Source organism: Eriocheir sinensis, chromosome 55 (genome assembly GCF_024679095.1).
Source record: "Eriocheir sinensis breed Jianghai 21 chromosome 55, ASM2467909v1, whole genome shotgun sequence".
Classification (NCBI taxonomy): domain Eukaryota; kingdom Metazoa; phylum Arthropoda; class Malacostraca; order Decapoda; family Varunidae; genus Eriocheir; species Eriocheir sinensis.
The window spans coordinates 8423916-8448915 of record NC_066563.1 but is presented as its reverse complement, the minus strand read 5'-3'; the positions used below and the strand labels follow the sequence as shown (position 1 = coordinate 8448915).

Genomic DNA, 25000 nt, shown 5'->3' with positions numbered 1-25000 from the left:
CGTGAATGTAGGTGAATCAAAGGATGGGAGGAGGCTGAATAAGATGCTTGGCTGAGTGATGGATGAGGTGACGGATGAAGACAGGGTGATGCCGTGAATGTAGGTGAATCAAAGGAATTAAAAGCATAGGAACAGAAGGAGATGACGAGGAGGAAGTAAATCTGTAAGCATGAGAACGAAATGCTTATGTATGAAAACTTTAGAGTCGCATTGTAAGACATTTCGGCGCCCAAGAACACATATTTGACAAGGCTTTCGTAGGAGTTGTGGGCATTTCCAAGAGTAGTTTTATGACCCCGGTGGTAGTTTGACCCTTCTTCTGTATCATGAACCTGAAGAAACAGTCATTAGAACCCGACTGACCCCCTCTTTGACCTTTAGAAATAGCTGATAATTATGAGAAGCGAAAGTGTCTTGTAATACCAGCCTAAATGTGTATTCGTGCATGAGGATATGGGTGTGAGATGAAACAAGAGAATAACGAGTCTGCAAATATTCAGAAGTGGACGAAGATAGGAGAGGGAGAATATGATGCTTGGGTGAGCGGATGTTATAGATAAACTGACGGATGAAACAGAAATGGATGCTGTGGATGAGTAAGTAGACTGGACCTCAAGAACATGTGGAGTCTGCAATAGCCCAGAGGTGGATGAAAGAAAGGAAAGTTGAGTGAACGGTGGTGGGATGGATGGGTGGGAATATGGAGGAAGAAAGGATGAAGGAAAGGAATCAAGAATGGAAGGGAGAAAGGAAGAAGGGGAGAGGAGGGAAGGAGGGACAAGGAGGAAGGAGAAGGAGGAAGGAAGGATGGGAGGGGAAGGGAAAGGAAGGAAGGAGGAGGGAAGGAAGGGAAAGGAAAGGGGAAGAAGCGAGAAGGAAGGGAGAAGGAAGGGAAAGGAAAGGGAGAAGGAAAGGGAAGGAAGGAGAAGGAAGGGAGGAAGGAAGGGAAAGGAGGGAGAAGGGAAAGGAAGGAAGGGAAAGGAGGGGAGAAGGAAAGGGAAGGAAGGAGGGGAGAAGGAAAGGGAAGGAGGGAGGGGAGAAGGAAAGGGAAGGAAGGAGGGGAGAAGGAAAGGGAAGGAAGGAGGGGAGAAGGAAAGGGAAGGAGGGAGGGGAGAAGGAAAGGGAAGGATGGAGGGGAGAAGGAAAGGGAAGGAAGGAGGGGAGAAGGAAAGGGAAGGAAGGAGGGGAGAAGGAAAGGGAAGGATGGAGGGGAGAAGGAAAGGGAAGGAAGGAGGGGAGAAGGAAAGGGAAGGAGGGAGGGACGAAGGAAAGGGAAGGAGGAGGGGAGAAGGAAAGGAAGGAAGGAGGAGAAGGAAAGGAAGGAAGGAGGGAGAAGGAAAGGGAAGGAAGGAGGGAGAAGGAAAGGAAGGAGGAGGGGAGAAGGAAAGGAAGGAGGAGGAGGAGAAGGAAAGGAAGGAGGGGAGAAGGAAAGGGAAGGAAGGAGGGGAGAAGGAAAGGGAAGGAGGGAGGGGAGAAGGAAAGGGAAGGAGGGAGGGGAGAAGGAAAGGGAAAGAGGGAGGGGAGAAGGAAAGGAAAGGAAGGAGGGGAGAAGGAAAGGGAAGGAAGGAGAGGAGAAGGAAAGGGAAGGAGGGAGGGGAGAAGGAAAGGGAAGGAGGGAGGGAAGGAAGGGGAAGCTTACTATATTGCTTGCTTGGGTGGATGGGATAAATGAGGTGGCGGATAAGGATGGAGAGAGAAGCCGTGATTGTGGGTGAGTCATGTGGGCGTGGGTGTGGAGGCTGAAGGCTAGATTGGAGGAGGAGGAGGAGGAGGAGGAGGCTAGACAGTCACCCTCCGTATCATAACTGAGTGGGTGGAACGCCTTCGTGTGGCAATGAATGGAATAGTTTGTCTCATGTACAAAAAAAAAAAAAAACACTTTCTAACATCAATAATTGCAATCTCTCTCTCTCTCTCTCTCTCTCCTCAATGGCTGACATCGCTTTTCTGAACCAAAGTAAATAATAAAAATGTTTTGCTATTGAAAGACTTGTCAAAACCACAATCGATAAAGTACTACTATTAGAACAAGTTTGTATTTTAGTTTAGTTTCTCCCTGTTACTTTATTTTTTATAGGGGGGGAATTTTCCTTGTTACTCTTTCTTGTATCTCCCTTTTACTTCTTTCTGTTCCTCCCTGTTCCTTTTTTTAGAACCTCCCTGTTCCTTACTTTAGTCCCTCCATTTTACTCGTTTCAGTTTCTCCCTGTACCCCATTTTCTGTTACACATTAAGGGGTCAGGGAGTTTATTTATCATGGGTGGCTTCGTTGAAAGTAAATTCTGCCACAAAACGTTAACAATTGGACTGATAGACTGATAGGATGGGTTTTCATGTCATATAGGCCACACTATGACAATTCCAGTTTATTCAGCCTGGGATCGAACCTCTCAGGCGAAGTACGCGGCCACACCCACTACACCTTCACTTCACGCATGTCGTAGTTACGTAGTGGATTAAAGCACTTGCTACCCCCTACCGAGTTGAGGTTAGATGAGCAGGGTGAGAGAAAGAAGAGAAGCTATAGGAAAAGGTCAGAAGGATGGGAGGCTCGAGAAAGGTAAGGGAGGGAAGGTAGGTATGGGTTAGGAAGAGTTTGTGGCCCTCTCATTTTTAACCTCCGTCTCTGAACCAGGAATGAATACTTGCTGAAAACAATCTCGTGTCCTCACTCCGCACGTATGGCCAAGAAAAATGTGTGTGGAATATCTAAATAAATGGACAGCATAGTAAGTGGCCTCCAATTATAGTATACGGCATGATTTTATATTCAATTTTTTTCTCCATTTTTTTTACAGCAGAGGACAGTGCAAGGGCGTAAAAAAAAAGAAAACAATAATGAAAAAAAAAAAAGCCCGCTACTTACTCCTACTTTTGGTTCTGTGAATGGAGTAAAGAAGTGCTGTGTAAGCATAAGAGTAAGTGACTGCCGTTAATAGCAACCAGTCTGCATTTATTTCTTTATTTTACTGTAGCGTCCTTCACTGTCTGTGCGTGGAATAGCTAACTTCGTAGATAAATAGAACAGTAGATGACCGCCGTAAATAATATCACTTTAGAGGACAAAGGACAAGGTTAACACACGAAGGCCACACGTGGATAAAATTAAAGGCCTTGGTAGAAGAAAGGTAAGGCAGCCTCCCTCTATCTGTATCCCCTCCCGCCTATGACTTCAACGCCTTCACGAGGGAAGTATCAAAATTTTCTAACCGATATTTAATTTGCATGTTCTACTTTTCGCTTTTGAGGAAGCAAGGACATAACAGGTATCTTGTTTACAGTAAAGGAAGCAGCTCAAGGGCAAACATAAATAAAAACAAAAATGCCCGCTAAGAAACCAGAGATGAGTGGCCAAACGAGAAGTCAGTTTCGGATGAAGAACTGTCTTGAAACCCCTCTGTACCTTATTTCATCTGTATCATCTTATTTTTTACCTTGAGTTGCCTCCTTTGCCGTGAAAAAATAATCTATACTACCTTATGTATCTTATTTTATCTGTATCATCTTTGTGTAACCTTGAGCTGTCTCCTTTGCTGTAAAACTAAATGAATGAATAAAAGAAAACGAAGGGGCAAGCGTCGCGGCGGCCGTCAACATAGCCACAACACAAGACCTTGAAGGAGGAAGGAAAGTGCTCTGGGAAGGAAAGGAAGGGAGGGAGGGAAGGACGGGCGGCACAGCGACAGTGAGCAAGGCCTCGAGGTCGGCATTCCCCAAGGTTCTCTTCCCCTCAAGGCCCTTCCCGCCCTCCCAACTGGCCGCGGCGGGACAGTGATGAATGCGGGGCTACACGAGTCCTGGCTCCCGAACTTGAGGGCGTGGCAAGGCGAGTGAAGGCGAGGTAAGGCGTGGTAGGGCGTGGCTGGGCAGGGTGGGGTGTGTGTTGGGGAGTGGGGTGAGGGGTGTTTACTGTGTTCCCCGCCAGGGTCAGCCAACCCAGCCAGTCAGCCACCCACTCACGGCCTTGGCAGGAATGGTCTCTTTTAGATCATGTTGTTTTGAGGACTTTGCATATATGTTATTTTGATTTGCCTCTTTTCTCTTACTATTTAACAGATTTATTTTTATTTTGAACTGCTTTTTTTAATTAAACCTACTCTTATCTTACGTTGTTTTTCAGGGTTTTGCACATATATGTATAGTTTTGATATGTTTTCATTTTTTTCTTATTTTTAACATTTATTTATATTTGCACTGTATTTTTTTTTAACGGCACTCACCTTTGGATTTTTGTCACGTTTTCAGTACTTAACAAATACTGTCTTTACTTTTTTATTACTTTTACTTTTCTTCATATGTAAGCTTTTAATACCTTTCTGTTTGTCACTTCCCCCTTTGGGTTCTTATATTACGTGTGTTGTTTTCAGTAGCTACTTTCCATGTATTTACTTTTACTTTCATTATATTCTTAGACCTTTTAATGTGCCCACTTATATCAGAACTGTTGAATACGTGTGTTTTTTATTTGTCACACACCATATAGTTTCTTACCCCACGTTTCGTTTTTTTCCATAATTCTGCATATGTCGGCTTTTGTTTATTTATTTCATTTTTACTTTTTTTTAATGGATCGGTTTATTTTTTAACTGTTTATATGTTTGTTCGATATTCACGTTATATTTCTCTATTCATTTAGCAGCGTTTATTTCCATCTCGGCTCCTCTGACTTCACCTACATTTACTTCTTCTTAATTTCTTAGTTTATTTTTACTATTCGAATGGAGGGGGACGGTGCATAGAGGTGATGGTGATGGTAAAGAGATAACAATGGTGAGGATAAATGATGAAGGACGATGAGATGTTTTTTTTATGCAGCAAAGGAGACAGCACAAGGGCACAAAAAAAGGAAACAACAATAAAAAAAACGCTACTCGCTGCTCCTGTAAAGAATCCTAAGAGGTGGCTAAGTGGTATAGTGAGTTTGAATGTAGAGGGAACAGACCCAGGAAAGAAAAAGGAAAAAGAAAAAGCTTGTAACACCCTGCCTCCCCCAAGCGAATAAAGATGGTCGTGGTGATGGTGGTGGTGATGTCGAGGTGGTGACATAGTGATGGTTATGGTGATTTGTTAGAGATAGTGGTGGTGATGGTGGTACTGGCTCCTTACAAGTCTTTCACCTACCCCAATATTGAATACAGACGGTCGTAGTGGTGATAATGATGTGGTCGAGGTGGTGAGAGTGGTAGTGATGGTGGTGATGGTGGTGAGAGTGGTAGTGATGGTGGTGATGGTGGTGGCAGTGATATGTTGAGATAGTGGTGGTAATGGTGGTAGGCCTGGGTCATTATAAGCCTTTCACCTACCCCAATATCCATTTGAAATCGCGTTTAAAAATAAAAACAAATAGCTGAAAACATATCTATGCACTGGAGATGAGCACCGAGGCCACGCGCAGCTATAGCGTATGCCCTCAACTTTACCGATCAAGCTACAGAAGATTTAAATGTACAAGTATCCCTTTATTCCATTTTCTATCAATACCCACACTAAGAAAACCAAGAGAGGGATGTCTATCTTGATTTCTTCAGGTCTAGTTTAGCCTACTGCGAGTCTTTCAGTAATACCCATATATGTTGAAGGACAATGATAATGATATAAATGATAATAAAACAATAATAATCTTCAGGTCTAGTTTGGCCCAATGCTTGAAAGTACTCTTCATCAATAATACCTATATTATGAAAGTAATGATAGGGATGACTGACTTACATTCTTCAAGTTTAGTTTAGCCTATCAAAAAAAAAACTCGTTGTAGCGTATACGAGTTTCATTATCTACATTTGGGTCGTTAAATGGTATAACCGGCTTTACCTAATACATCATTATGCCAAAAGTGATACCAATTCATATTCTACATAAAAGAAGGCAATCGCATTTATATTTACTAAAACTCGATGGTTACGTTATGGTGACTACAAAAAAAGCATGTTATTAAGCTATGGCATGACGCATTAACGACAAAAAAATATATAAAAAAATCATTAGGCATAAACTGACCTACTTTATTTTTTATTAAGTTACTAACCTTTTTCTGCAAACGGTGACTTGAATCGGTGACTTGAATCGAAGGAAAGAAAAAATAAACGAAACAATAAGAAAAGTAAAAAAGGAAAAGGCAACAGGATAAAAAAAGATATGACACTCAAATAGTTATGATCCTTGTATTACGCAGTTAGGTCATTCCTCTCTCTCTCTCTCTCTCTCTCTCTCAATGGATAGGGTGTCGTAAAAAGGGATTATAAGGGTGAACATAGGACCGAGTGTGGGAGAAAAAAGAAAGAGGGAGAAGGAGAAAAGGGAGATAAGGAAGGAGGGATAAAGAAAGGGAGGGAGAAAAGGACAAGAGAAAAGAGAGGTCCTTCAACTCCCTTCAATAGGTGAGAGAGAGAGAGAGAGAGAGAGAGAGAGAGAGAGAGAGAGAGAGAGAGAGAGAGAGAGTATTGTGAAGTTCAATTGAAGTTGATGGATAAATTTCAAGCCTAATTTAAGACTGGCAAGAGAACCCTCAGACTTAAGAGGAGGAGGAGGAGGAGGAGAGGGAGGAGGAGGAAGAAGAGAAGGAAGTGGTGGCGGTGGTGGCAAAAAAATAAATAAACATAAGTACACACACACACACACACACAGGTCAGTCATAGTTACTTCTCTCTCTCTCTCTCTCTCTCTCTCTCTCTCTCTCTCTCTCTGCGACAATGATAATCAGCCAGTCCATCACAACTTTATTTATTTAAACCACATAATATAAAGTCTATATACAAATCGAGACATGAAAGCAACGATGATGATGACGATGAGAATGACGATGGTGATGATGACGAGGATGATGAGCATAAGAATGAAGATGAGCAAAATAACGTTAAAAAATGTCACTCTTACATAAACCATCAATATGACGAAGGATATCTTAGTGTTATGGTAATGCGATTGAAACCTTTAAAAGGTGTCAATCCTTATACATATACAGATACACACAAACACACAATAAAAAATACGGAAGCTGAAACATGGCAAAGAGATCTGATCCCCTATAACAACATTATGCTTTGGTTTACTAGAATTACAATGAAGATAAATTCCAAACATTCGCATTATAACCTTGTAGCTTTGAACATTTGAGTTACCCTTAAAAGTAGAAAAATATATAGTTTTGCTTATTAACAGTCGAGCTATGGAGGGCAATGGGTGATATGATATTATTTATGAGTAAAGGTTATGGTTTCTGGGCAGCAAATTCTTAGATAACTAAATAAAGGGAAAAATCATATGAGTAATGTATTCATGTCTTGACTATAGCTATGGGGAATAATGGATGGTAACCACACTAAAACCATAAATACCAGCCATTTGTTACGGTTCAAGGGTTGTAAATTAGTAAATGTACTGATAAGAGTAAAAAAATGGTATGTCAACAGTAAAATATTCGAGTTTCCCCTACATAACAGTCAAGCTATGAGGGAAAATGGCTGACAATCACACTATAAAACCTTAATTCAAGTCGGTCGTTACGTTCGTGGGTCGTAGATTCGTCAAGTTTGGTGGAAAAGGAAAAAAAAATGTTAAATGTAAGACAGTATAAAGTTCAGCCTCATGTCATTTAAGCTATTGATGATGAGCGCACTCTAACCTATAATCTTGTCTTTCGTTATGTTTTCCACGTCACAAATCCCTTAAATAACGAATGAGAGGGAATAAAAGAGAAATAAATGATAAGTGTACGGTACCAATGCTCCTCCTCGTAACACTGAAGCTAATTGATGACGAACACACTCTAACCTTTAATATTGTCTTTCCTTACGGTTTCCAAGTCACAAATCTCAAAGACTACAAATGAAGAAAAGAAAAAGGGGGGTAAATGTCGTTAGAAAGCTAGGTTGTTCTTGTAATCACGCTCTGCCTCACATAATTAAAACTACTTATGATAAATACACTCTAACCTTCAATCCTGTCTTTCATTACCATTCCCCAACTCACAAATCCCTAAAAAACGAATGAACAGGGAAAAATGTCGTTATAAAATTAGGCTAAGTTCTTGTATTCACGCTCTGCCTCACATCATTAAAACTACTGATGATAAATACACTCTAACCTTCAATCCTGTCTTTCATTATCATTCCCCAACTCACAAATCCCTAAAATAACCAAAAGAAAACGGAATAATGGAGAAAATGTGATGTGTTTACCTTGCTGGCCCACGCGGCGTCGTCTGCACAGAACCATTCCACTCCACTCTCATTTTACGCTCTTTTCAACGTTCTCCTGGCTTGTTTCACTATCACAAATCACTATAACGCACTCTAGAACTCACTTGTACACCCAAGAGTCACGGGCGAGCGTAGTTACAATATAAACGTGATTTTTAACTAGGTAAACACGATTCTATGACTCCACTCTCCTCATGTCTGTTTTTCACCCTCTACAACGCTATTTAGACACTTCCCGCCGCTCTAGGTCACCGTTACGTGTTCTAGAAGCTACGAATTACACTCACAGGTCAAGACAGCACCGGGTTATAACGAATTTCAGTGTTTTTGGCTCCGCCAAAGGTCGAGGCACACTGACACCTGGCGGCCGGGGGAGGAACTACGCAGTCTAAATAAATAAATGCCTCTATATACCTCTCTAACTCCATTTCCTTGCATGTTATATGGTATGGTGGACTTGTATGGTGTATAATTTAATACCAAGCACATTAATGGCATGTCTGTACTCTGAAATTACGTGTTATTAGGCTATACATCCGCCATTATCATTTTTTCGTCTCCTACTGCCTTGCTAACTTCATTTCCTTCATATATGGATTTAAGTAACATATGAATTAATACCAAGCACATTAAAGTCATGTCTGTAGCCTGATATTATGTGATATTAGGCTATACAACCGCCATTATCATTTTTTCGTCTCGTACTGCCTTGGTAACTTCATTTCCTTCATATGTGGATCTAAAAAGCATATGAATTAATACCAAGCACATTGAAGGCATGTCTGTACCCTGAAATGATGTGTTATTAGGCTATACAACCCCCATTATCATTTTTTAGTCTCCTACAGCCTTGCTAACTTCATTTCCTTCATATGTGGATTTACATAACATATGAATTAATACCAAGCACATTAAAGGCATGTCTGTACCCTGAAATTAAGTGTTATTAGGCTATGTAACCTCTATCAACACTCGGCACCGGGAAATTCTGCCTATAATAGTAATACCTTGTTAACTTCATTTTCTTAACGTAATGGATGGTAGATGGAATGAGGGTAGCCTGTGAATATACAAGAAAATGGTGTTAGTTTACTCCTGCTGTCTTTCCTTGTATTGCTACTCAGATATGAATTCAAAGAGGTGTTGTATTTTCACTCCGGTATAGATCGTGTTATACCAGAGAAATACGGCGATTGCTGATACAGAATAAACCTATGAGTGTTTTATTTTCATTGTTTATGTCTATCTTGCTTACGAGTGTTTCCTTTTTGTTATTTCAGCTCGTATTTTACCTTATCTATTCGCTCAGTCTCCCTAGGTGTGTTTTAATCATGTGTTAGGCTATGGTTTGTTTGCTTTCTCGCCTTTTTCCCGTTCTCATCTCCTTCGCAAGCTCTCAAACTGTCGTATTCGAACTTAAACAAATCTTTCCTTTTCAGCTAGGCTATTTTGCTTCCCTTCTCGCCTCTTCCTTTCTCGTCTTCTTCGCAACCTCTCAGACAAATCTTTCCTTTCTCAAGATCACAGAGCGGACGATTAGTTTATTTCCAAGTGGCAGTGACTCGCTGAAACGTTATATATGTTTAAAAATATATATAAACGTAGGAATCTTTCAACTAAGAAGCCTAAAAATATGGGTAACTATACTGTTCCTCTCACCACCTGAAAGAGAGACGGTGAAGGGATTGGAAGACTGCTTAAAACCGGACAGAACTGCGATTATGGACTTTCTTAACACCATACCATCGTAAAATATATATCAACGCAGGTATCTTGTGAATGGAGACGCCCCTTGCTCTATCTCAAGCACAAGAGCCAGTGAAGGGAGGAGAATTCCGCTTGATTAAAACCGGACAGAACTGTGATTGTGACCTTTCTGATACACCACCCCACCGCTAACCAGTTTCACCTTAGACTAGATGGCTAACCAACCGCTCTGAGACGCACTGACAGCAAACCAAATCCAACCTAACCCATTCCAAGACCAGCAGATGACACACCAAGCCATAAACACCTTGAAAAATCATAATAAAACACCAGATTAGCCATTTCAATCACCCAGACTTCCTTCACGTTCCATCCTATCAACCCAAAATGGAGTACGGTAAAGTTAGAACCATTCCTAGACCACCAAAAGATACTCCAAGACCAAAACCATAGAAAAATCAATAAAAAACCACCAGATAAAACCTTTCCAAACACCCAGATTGCCTTCACGTTCCATCTTTCAACTCAGAATGGAGGAAGGTACGGTTAGAAGTCCAGATAGTTGTTATAGGAGCTTTAGACACCAGTGGAGTGCTTGAAGGTATCCGCTCGGCTGATTTCGGTGAGGGATTGCTTGGAGGAGCGCGCGGGGAGGGTCTTCTCGCTGTTGGTGAGGGCGTCGTTGAGGTACTGGGCTTCCTCGTCCTCGTATTGGCCAAGAGGAGGAGCAGTGGCCTCGTTCGACTCCCACTTGCGGCGGTGGCGGAGGTTACGTCTGCTGGCTGTCCTCTCCTCGCAAACCTGTTGGGGGTGGTGGGAAAGGAGCAAATGATGAGTTAGTGAAAATGTAAATGAGTGAATGGATGAATATATGAATAAACCAAGAAGCAATGCATGGAAGAACGCAAGAAAGATAGTAAGATAGATAAATAGATAGAGATATAAAAAGAAAAAAAAAAAAAGGATGAAAGAAAGAAAAGAAAGAATAGAATAAGATACACGTAAAATAGAAACCGTAGGAAGAGAGAGAGAGAGAGAGAGAGAGAGAGAGAGAGAGAGAGAGAGAGAGAGAAAAGCGAAGAGACCTAGAAATATCCTCTCACTCTCTCGCTCTCCCTCTCTCACTTCACTCCTCCTCCTCCTCCTCCTCCTCCTTCCTCACCTCCTTCAAATCTCCATGGGTGTGCTCTGTGTGTGTGTGTGTGTGTTTAATTATTTAGGTCACGTGGGAGTCGAGGGAATGAAGGACCTCTGTGATTGAAGTTTTTTTTTTGTACATGTTGTTTGCTTATGATGCTCTTTCTTTTTTGGCATGGCGTTGTGAAGTGGTTTGTTGTTGTGGAGTGGTTTGTTGTTGTTGTTGTTGTTGTTGTTGTTGCTTCTATTTCGGGCGTGTTTATGTGTGTGTGTTTTATTTGTTTGTTTATCGGTGTGTGTGTGTGTGTGTGTGTGATTTCTTACCATCGTGTTCTCATCATATATAGCTTTTCTTTCATTCTTTTTTCATTTCATTCTTTCATTTAATACTTCTCTTCCAACTTTTCTCTTATTCTTTCACACACACACACACACAAACACACACTCCCCTCACCTACCCCCCCCCACCACCCACCCCACCAAACCACACCCAAACCAAAAAACAAACACCCAACTAACCTTATAAGTAAAGATAGCGCCGATGAGGCAGAAGACCATCATGATCAAAATCTGCACCAGCGTCAGTCCCTTGGCGGCGTATATGAAGATCTTCTCGTCCTCCGGCTGCTCGATGTTGATGTGGTCGTAGCGGCCCCGGCGGATGAGCCACGAGGCGAGGTAGTACACATTGATGGAGATGACGGCGAAGGACTTCATCAGCCACACCCAGGTCATGGAAGGCTTGTGCTGCAGAGGAGAGAAAGAGAAAGAAAGAAGGATTAATATGGTTGTTCGTAAGTGTTGAAAGTGACTTATAAGAGATGAATAGGAAAGAAAAGAACGAAAATTAATATGGTAGACGAATGATATGCATATACTAGTCTGCCTGTGTGGGTTGTTGATAGATGTTGACAGGTGACGTTGTGGGGTTAAAAAGAGAGATAGAGAAGATGGATACACAGATAGATAAATAGAGAGATATAGAAGGATAGAGTTATATGGTAACGAAAGGTGTGTGTTGACTAAAATGCCTGTGTGGGTATTTATAGTTTTAGGGTTGTTGAAAGAGACGTTATGAAGTAGAAAATAGATAGAGAAGATAGAGAATGACTGATAGAGATAAATAAATAAATAGTTAGATGGAGAGAGAGAGAGAGAGAGAGAGAGAGAGAGAGAGAGAAGGGGTGTGACGGGATATGGCGGGGGTTGAAAAGAAGGGTTAATGTACTAGTTAATTTCTGTGAGTTTATGATGTAGAAGGAGGAGGAAAAAGAGGAGGAGGAGGAGGAGAAGGAGGAAGTAGAGGAGGAGTGAAAGATAAGAATACGAAATTTATCATTGTCCACTTTGGGATTATTTATACTGAAGGAGAAAGATGAGGAGGAGGAGGAGGGAAGGAGGAGGAGGAGGAGGAGGAGGAGGAGGAGGAGGAGAAGGCGGATAAAACGAGTAGGTGAAATAGATATTGTTTTAAGGTCATACTGTTTTAACTCTTTTATTTACAGTTTTTAGCATTATTTCTCTTTTACTTTCCCTAAAAAAAATTATAAAGATGAAAATGTTAAACCAAAAATAAAAAAAACATAAGTAGGTATTAGATTTCGAGTTTCAAATCCCAGAAAAAAGTAAAAATGGAAAATGGAAAAGGAAAAGGAGTAAAAAAGTAAGAGTTGCAAAGTACAGAAAAAAAGTAAAAATGGAAAAGTTAAAGTAGAAAAGAGTAAAAAAATAAGAGTTTCAAAGTACAGAAAAAAAGTAAAAACGGAAAAGTAAAAGTAGACAAGATTAAAAAATAGTAAAAATGAAAGTAGACAAGATAACAAACGAGTAGAGGAGAGTGAAAAGAAGGAAATTACGCAACATATATGAATGAAAGGGGATACGAGGGCGAGGTCGATAAAAAAAATACTACAAAGGGAATAAAAACGAACCAAAGGGAGATTAATAAAAAAAAGAGTCGGTCAGTCGGTCGAGTAAACCTTTAGCCAATCAGTTTTCATTCAGCCAATCTCTACAGACAGATTTGCAGCCCTGACCCTCCTTGTCCTCCTTCCTCTTCTCCTCATCCTCATCCTCCTCTTCTCTACTCCTTTTCCTCCTTCTTCTCCTCTTTTCTCTGCCTCATCCTCCGAGTAACCATTTAAATACTTTTCTTCTCTCTTATCTCTTCACCATCTGATTAGCTTTTCTTCTTCCTTTCCTTCTCTTTTTGTTTTTCTCTTCTTCCTCTTCCTCCTCCTTACCTATTTGTTCCTTCCTCTACACCTAGCAAGTACTTCTCTACCTTTCCTTCTCTCCTAATTCTTCCCCATCTTACTCCTCCTCCTCCTCTTCCTTCTCTCCTTCTCTTCCTTTATGATCCCTTTTTCCTTCTTCTTGACCTATTTATTCCTTCCTCTACACCTAGCAACCACTTCTCTGCCTTTCTTCTCTCCTAATTCTTCCCCATCTTATCTCCTCCTCCTCCTCCACCTCAATCACCACACCCCACACCCTCTTCCGCCTCTTCACCCCCTTCATTCCTTACCTAATGCCCCTCCTCACCTTCGTCCCTCTTCTGCCCTTTATGAGCCGTTTACAGACGAGAGAGAGGAGAGAAAGGAGTGGCAGGAAGAGAGAGGCAAAATTACGATAGTCTCTTGTAGTCCCCCTTTGGCATTCTTGACCCATTTTCTTTCTTATGCAAATGCCCGCACTTCCGTTTTCTTTGTCCACTTTTGAGATAGGTAGAAAAATAGTTAGCCATGAAAATTTTTGAGTAGTATTAATTGAGGTTATTCTTTCTTCTTTATTCTTTCTTTATTCTTATTTTTATGTGTTCTTATTTTTGTTGTCCTTTTACTTAACAATCTATTTATATGCAGTTGTTGATTTTCTGTTTCTATATTTGCAGTCTATCTTTTTTTTCTTATTATTTTTCGTATATTCAACTTTTACTTTTCTATTTCTCTTTTTTTCTCTTTTTTTTGTCATCTATACTCTTTATTTGATATTGTTTTATTATTTTACAATCTATTTAAATGCAGTTCTTCATTTTTTTTTACTTTATTTGCTTTCTCTTTTTTTCCCTTTCATACGTTTAAGTTTCCCGTTGGTATTTTTTTTTTTTTTTACTCTTTATGTCTCACTTTTTTTTATTAATGAATCGTACGCGAATACTTATCATCTTTGTGTCACTTCCTTTACAGTTACATTTTTTTTTTCCTATTTTAATTATTCAGTTCCTTCTTCCTCTCGTATTTATATCATTATTCTCCTCCGTTTTCTTTTTGTTTGTTTGTTTTCTCTAAAGTAAGACACTCGAGCCACTACACCCCAACAGCTCCCTCGAGTCATGGAGGAGAAGCAGGAGGAGGAGGAGGAGGAGGAGGAGGGGGAAGAGGAGGAGAGAGAGGAGGTGGTCTGATGCGGATATAAAGAGAGTATTCAAGACGAGTTTCTCTCTCTCTCTCTCTCTCTCTCTCTCTCTCTCTCTCTTCATTGCTTCTGTTTTTGTTTTCTCCGTATCTCGCTATCTCCTGCTTCTCTCTATCCGTTTTTCTTTATTTTCTCTCATTTCTCTCTCCTCTTTCTCTTTCTCCCTTTCAACTTCTCTCTCACACCTGTTTCTCTGTCATTTTAATCTCCCTGTCTTCCTTTCTCTCCCTCCCTCCCTCCCTCTATCGTATCACTTTCTCTCCCTCCTACTTTTTTATCTTTAATCTCTCTTCTCCTTTCTCTTTCTCTCTCCCTTTCAACCTCTCACACCAGTTTGTCATTTTGATCTCCCTGTCTTTCTTTCTCTCCCTCTCCTTGCCTCCCTCCTGTCATCTCTTTCTCTCCCTCTTATTTTTTTTACAGCAAGGAAGGCAACTCAAAAGAAAAACAAAACAAAAACAAAACAAAAAAATAAAAACAAAAAGCTCACTCCAGTACAAGACAAAAGAAAAGAAAAAGTGAGAGGTCAGAAAGGGTCAAATTTATGAAGGAGAGCTGTCTTGATACTCTCCTCTTTTTTTTTTCTTTCTGTCTCATTTTCTACTCACCTTCACCAACGCCAGGATGTAGAAGACGGCGAAGATGACCCCGGCAATCCCTTCTCCAATGCCAATGTAGACGCGGGTTTCGAATACTGGACAGGGAAAAGGAGGATAGATTAGTACGACAAGTTTCCAGGTAACTCCCGCAGGTGATGTGTAACTAATGATGATGATGATGATGATGATGATGAGGTAGCAGGTTTTCATCACACTTAGGAGGAAGGACAAGCTATGAGAAGTATAACCGCTTGCCACATTACACATAAAAATAAAACAAAAGAGTTACCCTCTGAAAAATCCAACCCGTTTTCACTTAATTATTCCCTACTCGAAATTTTTGAGGCCTATAGTGCGACATTCATTGAGAAAACACAACAAGCACAACAACAAACTAAAAGATAACTAGAGGAGCTACCCCTTACAACAACAACCTCTATCCATTTTCTCTTACATTGTTCGTAGACGTAGATTTTGTTGTGGCAGAGTGTGACTTCCATTTCGAGGGGACACAGGTAGAAGGTGTCCATGACGAATTGGTAACAGTAGAAGCCTGCCGTGACAAGGCCGTGCATCTGTAGGGGAGAGAGAAACAATGCAGGTGAGACAAGGTGAAGGAATTTGGAAAGGGAGAAAGTGAGTGAAAAGGTGAAAAAGAGAAAAGCAAGTGGATAAATGAAGGAGAGTGGAGGATGAAGGAAATGATAAAGGAAGAATAGATGAGAGAGAGAGAAATGGAGAGAGATGAAAGTTGTATAGAGAAAAACACAGGATAAAGAATGAAGGAAATGATAAAAAGGAGAATGGATGAGAGAGAGAGAGAGAGAGAGAGAGAGAGAGAGAGAGAGAGAGAGAGAGAGAGAGAGAGAGAGAGAGAGAGAGAGAGAGAGAGAGAGAGAGAGAGATGATGAGGGGGAGAGAGATAATAGTTGTACCTAGAGAGCAAAAACAGGATAAAGAACGAAGGAAATAATGGAGGAGAATGGAGGAGAGAGAGAGAAGGATAAGAAGAATAAGAAAACACAAAACAACACAGACAAATCACACATACACACCAATTACTTAAGGTAGAACCAGAAAGCAGAACATAACGCAACACAACAACACAGAACACAACAGTAACACAAACAGCAATACAAACACTCATAACACAATAAAACACACACAACATCACTACAGCAACACACACACGCAACACTATAGCAACACAAAACAAAACAGCATCGCAACACTTACTATATCAATCACGGCCAGTATGATCCCGAAGGCCACAACACTTCGTAGCGTGCAACACATCTTGACGGAAGGAGAACCAGCAACACTTTCTTCTCTTCTGTCTCTTCTTTCCTCTCCCTTCAACTACCTCTTCTCTCTTCAACGCTTCTCTTCCTCCTCTTTGTATGTCTTTGTCTCACTCTTCGTCTTCCTTCTCTCTCTTCTTTGTCTCTCTCTGTCTCGCCTTCTCTTCGTTGTTCTCTCTCTCTGTCTCTTCTCGCCCCGGATGTACGCAACCAGCCTGCAACAGAGAGCAAAAAAGAGGTTAACGGATGAAGGGAATAATGAAGGAGAATGGATGAGAGAGAGGAATGAAGAGGGAGAGAGGGAGATAATAGATGGAGAGAATAAAAACAGGTGAACGGATGGAAGAAATAATGAAGGAGAATGGATGAGAGAGAGGAATGAGAAGGAGGAGAGAGAGAAGACCTAGTTGAAGAGAGCAAAAACAGGTAAATGATAAAGGAAAATAAATGAGAGAGAGAGAGAGAGAGAGAGAGAGAGAGAGAGAGAGAGAGAGAGAGAGAGAGAGAGAGAGAGAGAGAGAGAGAGAGAGAGAGAGAGAGAGAGAGAGAGAGAGAGAGAGAGAGAGAGAGAGAGAGAGAGAGAGAGAGAGAGAGAGAGAGAGAGAGAGAGAGAGAGAATAGTTGTGGGGAGCAAAAAACAAATGAACGAACGAAGGAAATGATAAATGGGAATGCATGAGAGAGACAAATAAGGAGAGACAGAGATAGAGATAATAGTTGTATGTTTATAATGATACGTCGAGTTATTTTATGGGTTTGTTTACTCTTTATATCATCTGTGGACAAGTATATGGTCACACACACACACACACACACACACACACACGTACACACACATACCTTTGCCTACCGAACACCACGCACAGAATACTTAATTACATAGATAGGGACGAGGCAAAGAGGACCGACACTATTATAAATGCAATTGACATATAGAAAAAAATACATGCACAATATTTACGAGTGTTGAATTCCATAAAAGGTAGACGCAGATAAAAATAATTAATAGATAGAAAAAAGTTGAGAAGAATAGGAGACAGAGAAAAAAGAAGAAAAGGAGAGAAGAATATAGATGGACATAGAAGAAAAAGGTAGAGAAAAACAAAGATAAGAAAAAGGAGAAAACAAAAGGAATAAGATAGAAACAAAGAGAAAAGAATAAGATAGAGACAGAAAGAAAGGAGAGAATAATAAAGAATAAAGATAAAAATAGAAAAAAAGGAGAGAAGAATAAAGATAGAAATAGAAAAAAAAAAGATAACGATGGAAAAAGAGGAAAGAAGAATAAAGATTGAGATAGAGAAAAGGAGAGAAAAATAAAAAAAATACAAAGAAAGAACAAGAAAAGGAACACATGAATCACAAAAAAACAAACATTAAATAATACACAAAATAGTAAAAAAGAAAAAAGAGAATGATAGAAGAAAAAGAGAAAAGAATAAAAGAATACAAAGAGAAACTAGAAAAGAAGAAAAAAAATATAAAGACCACAAAACTCAAGATTACACATACACTGAGGCTTTTTTTTTTTTTTTTTTTTTTGTGTGTGTGTGTGTGTTGCCAGATTTCAAGGCCAGGTGTTGCCAGAATGGGGGGAACGGAAACCAGAACGTCTACCCTTCTCGTCATTATCACCACCACCACCACCATCACCATCACCTCACCACCACGCCTCACCACCTCCACCTTAGCCCCGCCCGCTCACGAAAATTGTCCTACCGTGAAACATCCCGATCGTGTGTGTGTGTGTGTGTGTGTGTGTGTGTGTGTGTGTCGGGTTCGTATATTAATAGTGAAAGTTCTAAAGTGAGGTTAGATAGATTTAGTTTTAAGGTTGAGGAGAACAGTTATTGATAGCGAGTTTAAGTTCCCAAGAGTTGTCAGGTGTATTCTCCGACTTTTGTAGCTTTTTTTTTGTAGTTTTCTTGTATTTTATTTTATTTCATTCATATTCTCGTTTATGGATGTATGCGTGGTGGTTCTTATGTATAGTTTGTGTTGTGTATTTAGTATAGTTTGTGTTTGCATATTGTATTTATATTTTGGGCACTCTAGATATCCTCTTTTCACAGGAGTAGATCTATATGTTTTTTATTTTTTTTATTTGTGTATGTATTTATGTATGTATGTATTTTTTTTACAGGAAGGGAGACAGCTCAAGGGCAACAAAATATAAAAAGCAACAAAAAAGCTCGCTAGGCGCTGCTGTATGTATATATGTATGTATGTATGTATGTATGTATTGTTCTAAATGTGTATGTTCAAATGTACTTTGTGTATCTTCTCATGTGTGACGGTGTATCTGTGTGTATTTATTTTTACGAGTCTGTCTGTTTCTTTTATTCTTTTGTTACTGTTACCAATTTTGCCACCATTCTTTATTTCTACGTTTCTATGTCTATTTTTTTCACTGTCATCAATATTGTCACCATTATTCGCAGCGATATTAGTTCACCATCACGGATTTGGATAGTGACATGAGTACACTTCCATCACCATCCTTTAACACCATAACTTCATTTCATCATCACCATTACAATACATCACCATCATTTATTTTCATCACCACCACCTTTATCATACATCACCATCACTCATTTTCCCCATCACCATCACCATTACCTCATTATCAACGACAAAAACACGAACACTTCCACACACGCCTCTTAATTACGAGCTCTTGATTACCCACTAAGTCATCACCACAACATCAATCACCGCGCAAGAGGATCAAATTAACATCAACAACGTTAAGCAACAACAAAAACAACGACTCTTCTATTTTCTTGTATTTTCGTTTGTAATCTTCTTTTCTTTTCGGTTTAAGTTTATTTATCTTTCGTTTTTTTGTTTTTTTACTGAAGTTCGTATTTTTTCAGTTTTTTTTCCTTCAGTTTTGTTCATTTTTTTAGTTTATAAATGTATCGTTTTTTGTGTGTATTTAGGTTTCAGTAGTATTTGCCGTATTTCTTCATTTATTGGATCGTTTATACTTGCTATCATTTCATTTCACTTATAGCAATTTGTATTTTTCAGTGTTTTTAGCATTTCAGTTCGTTTTTTTCTATGTACCGTCTTTTGCCTTTTAGTTGTAAGAAGCACTATCTGTATTTTGCTTTCCTTCGGTTCTCCTGTATACAGTATGTTGTCTTGTTTTTACTATGCTAAGGTTATATTCTCTTTTTGCTGTCTTTCTGTTCTTCGGCTCAAGTTAATATCTAATGCACTTTGTTTTCCGTATTTGCCTTTTAGATTGAGAAGCAATAACCGGATTTTCCTTTTCTTTCGGTTCTCTTATTTATTTTATATTGTTTTGTTATGCCTGTTCAAGTTTATGCTATTTCTCGATCGTCTTTTTGTTCTTCGTCTAAAGTTAATATCTAATGCAGTTTGCTCTCCGTATTTGCCTTTTAGATTAATAAGCAATAACCGGATTTTATTTTTCTTGCTGTTCTCTTATTTACTTTATATTGCCAGTTCAAGTTTAGATTATTTCTCGATCGTCTTTTGATTCTTCGGCTCAAGTTAATATCTAACGCAGTTTGTTTTCCATATTTGCCTTTTAGATTAAGAAGCAATTACCCTTTTTTTTACAGCAAGGGGGGCAGCTCAAGGGCAAAAAACAGAAGCAGATACAAAAAGAAACTCCAGACGCTGCTCCAACAACAGAAAACGGAACGAGAGGCCAGAAGAGGAGAGGGCAACGTTACTGTTTTCGGTTCTCTTGTACATTATTTTGTGTTTTTGCTTACACCAGTTCAAGTTTCTATGATCTCTTTATCTATTGTTTTTCTGGGGTTTTAAGTTTGCTTCTACCGCACTATGCTTTCCAGTTTTGCCTTTAAGTTTTAGAAGAATTAACCGTATTTTGCTTTTTTTTTCGATTTTCGTATGTACTACGTTGTTTTGTTTATACCACTTCAAGTTTGCATTCTCTTTTGTTTCCCTTTCCAGGTTTGTCATTAGATGAAGAACCATTGACCGTATTTTGCTTTTCTTTCGGTTTTCTTCTACTTTACGTTGTTTCGTTTATACCATTTCAATTTTACATTCTCTTTTCATCCTCTTTTTGACCTTCGGCTTAAGTTTACATCGATCACACTTTTCTTTCCAGGTTTGCCTTTTAGATTAGGAACCATTGACCGTATTTTGCTTTTCTTTCGTTTTTTTTATACTTTACGTTATTTCGTTTGAACCATTTCAAATTTACATTCTCTTTTCATCCTCTTTCGTTTTCGGCTTGAGTTTACAGCTACCGCATCCACTCTGCTTTCCTAATCCAGTTTGTTTTACCGTCTTTCACGCGAGCAAATTCCTCCTCGCAAATGCCAAGAGACTGGAAGGCAAGGAAGACTCTCTCCTCATATTATAAGCCACGGGAAGGTTGCATGGGTGGAGGGTTGGTTGGTTGCTGCACGACCCTGAGATGAACGGGATTGGTCGGCTTTAGGCGCTCGCAGAATCCCTGATCGTCTATTGGTGGAGAGTGTCACGTGTCACCCAATCTCCTCTCCTAATACTCCTCCTCTTCCTCTCTTTCTGCTTCGTCGATGTTTTAGTGTATTTTTTATGATGGAAAAAATTATACGGTGGGAAGTATTATAGCGGAAGAATGTAACAAATCTTGGTGGAAATTGAGAAATGTGAATAATGTGGATGTTTTAGACTTATTGAGCAGGGGATTTTATTTTGGGTTAAGTATTCGAAAGTAAACCTTAGAAATGAGAGTAAGGACGGTGACTTCAATGCACAAAAACAGAGAGAGAAAATGAACCTTAAGATATACGTGTTTTTCATATGTGTGTGTGTGTGTGTGTGTGTGTGTGTGTGTGTGTGTGTGTGTGTGTGTGTGTGTGTTAATATTCGGTGCATAAATTGTTAAAAGGTGCAGCATACAAGGTCAGAATTAAACTGGTCAGGCAACTTGGTCGACATTTATACAGACCAGGTGGAGGAGGAGGAGGAGGCAGAAGAAGAAAAAAAAAGAACAAGAAAAAAACAAGAACAACAAAAAATAACAAGAACAAGAGAAGGGGGAGAAGGAGGCAAGTAGGTACACAATGGAGGAAAGAAAAAGAAGAAGAAGAAGAAGTAGAGGAAACAGGGGGAGGAAAAGGAGGAAGGAAGGTGAAGGAGGGAGGGAGGAAGGCTGTTGGGAGTTGAAGGCAAAGCGTGAGACAAAGAACCACCAAAAAAAATGTGAAAAGGAAGTTGTTGGTGGTATTGTTGGTGGTGATGGTGGTGGTGGTGATGGTGGTGGACGGAGCCTTTGGTGGTATTAGTGAAGGGAGTGAGGATAATGCTGATGGTGGTGATGGTGGTGGTGATGATGGTGGTGGTAATGATGATTGAGGAATGGTTGTGATGGTGGTAGGGATGGTGGTGTAGTGATGGTAATAGTGGTTGTTGGTGATGGTGGTAGTGGTAGTAGTAGTTATTTTGATGGTGATGAGAATGATGATAATGAATAAAAATGGTGGTAATTGTGATAGGAAAAACTCTACGTATTACTGGAGACATTAATAGTGAAGAAAGTGTTGACAGCGACATGGAAGTATTTATGTCACGAGTTGATGGTGCTAAACGAAGGTGAAGTCAAGGTCCTCATCTCATTACTTCAGCTTATTATATTTATCGCGATCATATTATTGCACGCGAGAGGAAGAAAATCATTGCAGTGGGCGTGGCTTTAAGGGGGGAAGGTCTCGCATCATTTGACGTAAGTATACCGCATTTGTCTGTGTGTGTGTGTGTGTGTGTGTGTGTGTGTGTATGTGTGTGTGTGTGTGTGTCTGTTTGGCTTCCTGTATATCTGTCTGCCTGATTGTGTGTCTGTGTATCTGTCTGTTTGTCTGTCTTTGTTTGAATGTCTGTCTGTTTGTCTGTCTTTGTTTGAATGTCTGTCTGTTTGTCTGTCTTTGTTTGAATGTCTGTCTGTTTGTCTGTCTTTGTTTGAATGTCTGTCTGTTTGTCTGTGTTTTCTGTCTGCCTGCCTACTTTCGTCTCTTCCAGCTTACTTATCCGTCTGTCTGTCTGTCTGTTTTTCTGTTTGTCTGTCTCTGCTTTTTTTGTTCGTCTGTGTAATTTTATCTATCTGTCTATCTATCTGTCTTTCTACCTGTTTAATTATCTACCTGTGTATGTTTGTTGCTCTCTTCTCTCCTCCTCCTCCTCCTCCTCCGTCCCTCGTAACTACCTATACTTACCTCATTACCTTTGTCCGTCTGTCTGTCTGTCTCTGTACTTACCCACCTACCTGCCTACCTATCTGTTCACCTGTGGTTCTACTCATGCTTGAAATATTAGTCGCGTGATCATCATTAGTCATACGAACTGAAGAATTTCCTGTTTCCTTTGATCTTTTTTTTTTGGGGGGGGAAGAGGAAGGGAGAATGAGAGAGAAGGGAAGAGGATGTGGGAGGAGGGGGGGGCTGCGTGTGTGTGTGTGTGTGTGTGTGTGTGTGTGTGTGTGTGTGTGTGTGTGTACAAAGACGCATCCCCCCTACCCCTCCCTCCCACAACACAAGACACACACAACACTACACTCACACACAACACTTCAACACAGCACAACAGAAGAACAAAACACACAACAAAACAACATTCAACAACACCCTCCCCCCTCCCCCACCCCCCCCCCCCCACACACACACACACACACCACCACCACCACCACCCTCTCGTCTCGGCCACTCACAACTCTTCACAGCCCGCATGGTGAAATCCTATAACCTCCTCTGAAGCAAGTTTACTGTAATCTCGAGGAGGAGGAGCCCTGAGAGGCGAACCCACGAACCCGCAGCCCCTGACGAGACACGGGGAGATACCGTGGGGAGAGAGAGAAAGAGTTAGGGTGATAAGAGAGATGGAAAGGAAGGGCGAGTTAGGGTGATAGGAGAGATGGAAAGGAAGGGAGGGGAAGTAGAAGAGAGAAAAAGAAGGGAAAGATGATGAAGATAAAAATAGAGACAAGGAGATACTGTGAAGAGAGAACGAAGGAGGGAGATAAAGACTGTGTGAAAACTGTGTAAAGAGAGAGATAGAGAGAGAGGACGAGAGATAGGAACACTGCATGGAGAGAGAAAGCAAGGGAGATAAACAATGGAGATAGGGGAGGGAGATAAAAAGATACAATAGAGAGAGAAAAGGAAGTTGATGAAAGGGAGAGGAGGGAGACACGAGAAGACAAAAAAAAATGCATATTGACGAAGAGAAGGAAAGGAAAAGACAAGGAATAAAAATATGCAAAAGAAAATAAGATAGCAAAAAAAAGAATTGCCGGAACTGATTAAAAAAAAGCGAAAGAAAAAACGCAAATGGACGAAAAGGAGGAAAGAAAAAAAGGTGAGACAAGGACAAAAAAACGGAAGGTGAAGAGAAGGGAACAAATGGAGGTAATGAAGGTTGGGAGAGTTTAGTGAATGAAAAGAAGAGGAGAGATAGATGAAGACAGCTGAAGAAAGGAAGAACTACGTATTTTGGAGGAGGAGGAGGAGGAGGAGGGGGAGGGGGAGGGGGAATGATGTAAGAGGGAGAGAGGGAGGGAGAAAACTCTGAATTGGCAAAGAGGGAGAGATGCGGGGTGGAGGCAAGGGAGAGAAAGGGAGAGAGAGAGAGAGAAAGAGGGGGAGAGAGAGGAGGGGGAGATAGAAAAAAAAAGAGGCTGGAGGAGGGAGGGAGAGGGAAGATGGAGGGAAGGAGGGGACAAGAAAGGGTGAGAGAGAGAGAGAGAGAGAGAGAGAGAGAGAGAGAGAGAGAGAGAGAGAGACGTAAGATATGACCACAATGGAGCTACTTTATGCTCTCTCTCTCTCTCTCTCTCTCTCTGTCATGACCTTGTTCCTTATTCTCGACTTCAGAGAGAGAGAGAGAGAGAGAGAGAGAGAGAGAGAGAATTGTCCTCTATGAATCTTCGCGGCAAGTAAAGAAAGAGAGATTGGGAGAGAGGGAGAGAGGGAGAGAGAGAGAGAGAGGGAGGGAGAGTAAGAAATAAAAAAAAGATAAATTCAGTCTTGTCCTTTGTGAATGAACTCGAAAGCCCAATGACGACGAAGCTTCGGATCATGAATGAACGACCCACTGAATCTATGAATGAAGCAGTAGCAGATACATTTAGGTTTGAAGACCTTAAAAAAAAATCTTTCAAATCTAATGCAAAATACTTCTTTGGTACAATCTTTCACTTTCTTATTCATTCCTGGTAAGATTTTTTTCCCTCCAGAATCACAAAAAACACAATTTCTCTCATACCCAAATCCCTTCATTGGCAAAACAAGAGCGAAAACAAAAACAAATAAAGGAGAGAAAAAAAATCTTACTGAAAAAATAAACGCTGTTCTTTTATACCCAAATTTCTTCACCGGGAAACAAATGAGAAAAAGAAAAGAAAAATGGTCACCCCTTAAAATAAATAGAAAACACAAACTCTGACAAAACGAAAACGAACCTAAAGTGAAAAGCAAGTGAATTGATACCACACACACACACACACACACACACACACACACACACGAAGGGGGGTTGACATGATACTAATGAACATGCTTTCAGGGCACGAGGGGAAAAGAGGGGAGAGAGAGAGAGAGAGAGAGAGAGAGAGAGAGAGAGAGAGAGGGGAGAGAAAGGCGGAGCATCACCCTCC

The 25000-nt window shown here is 40.3% G+C and overlaps 1 protein-coding gene across 2 annotated transcripts in view; it reads right to left on the bottom strand.

Annotated features, from left to right (window-relative positions):
• Positions 1 to 6703: 6703 nt before the first annotated feature.
• The window catches only part of LOC126984022 (uncharacterized), a 20408-nt gene continuing 2111 nt past the window's right edge, over positions 6704 to 25000 (bottom strand). Inside the window, exons 2-7 of one of the 2 annotated variants that reach the window (XR_007736366.1) lie at positions 16295 to 16574; positions 15513 to 15633; positions 15068 to 15153; positions 11562 to 11789; positions 8084 to 10706; positions 6704 to 7931 (exon numbers count right to left, since the gene is read on the bottom strand). Coding sequence is in view for 1 of the 2 variants with exons in the window: in XM_050837363.1 (XP_050693320.1) it covers positions 10482 to 10706; positions 11562 to 11789; positions 15068 to 15153; positions 15513 to 15633; positions 16295 to 16354 (720 nt within the window). In the remaining variant the exon portion in view is untranslated. Of the gene's footprint in view, positions 10707 to 11561; positions 11790 to 15067; positions 15154 to 15512; positions 15634 to 16294; positions 16575 to 25000 lie in introns of both variants that reach the window. The other variant, XM_050837363.1, reaches the window with a different exon arrangement.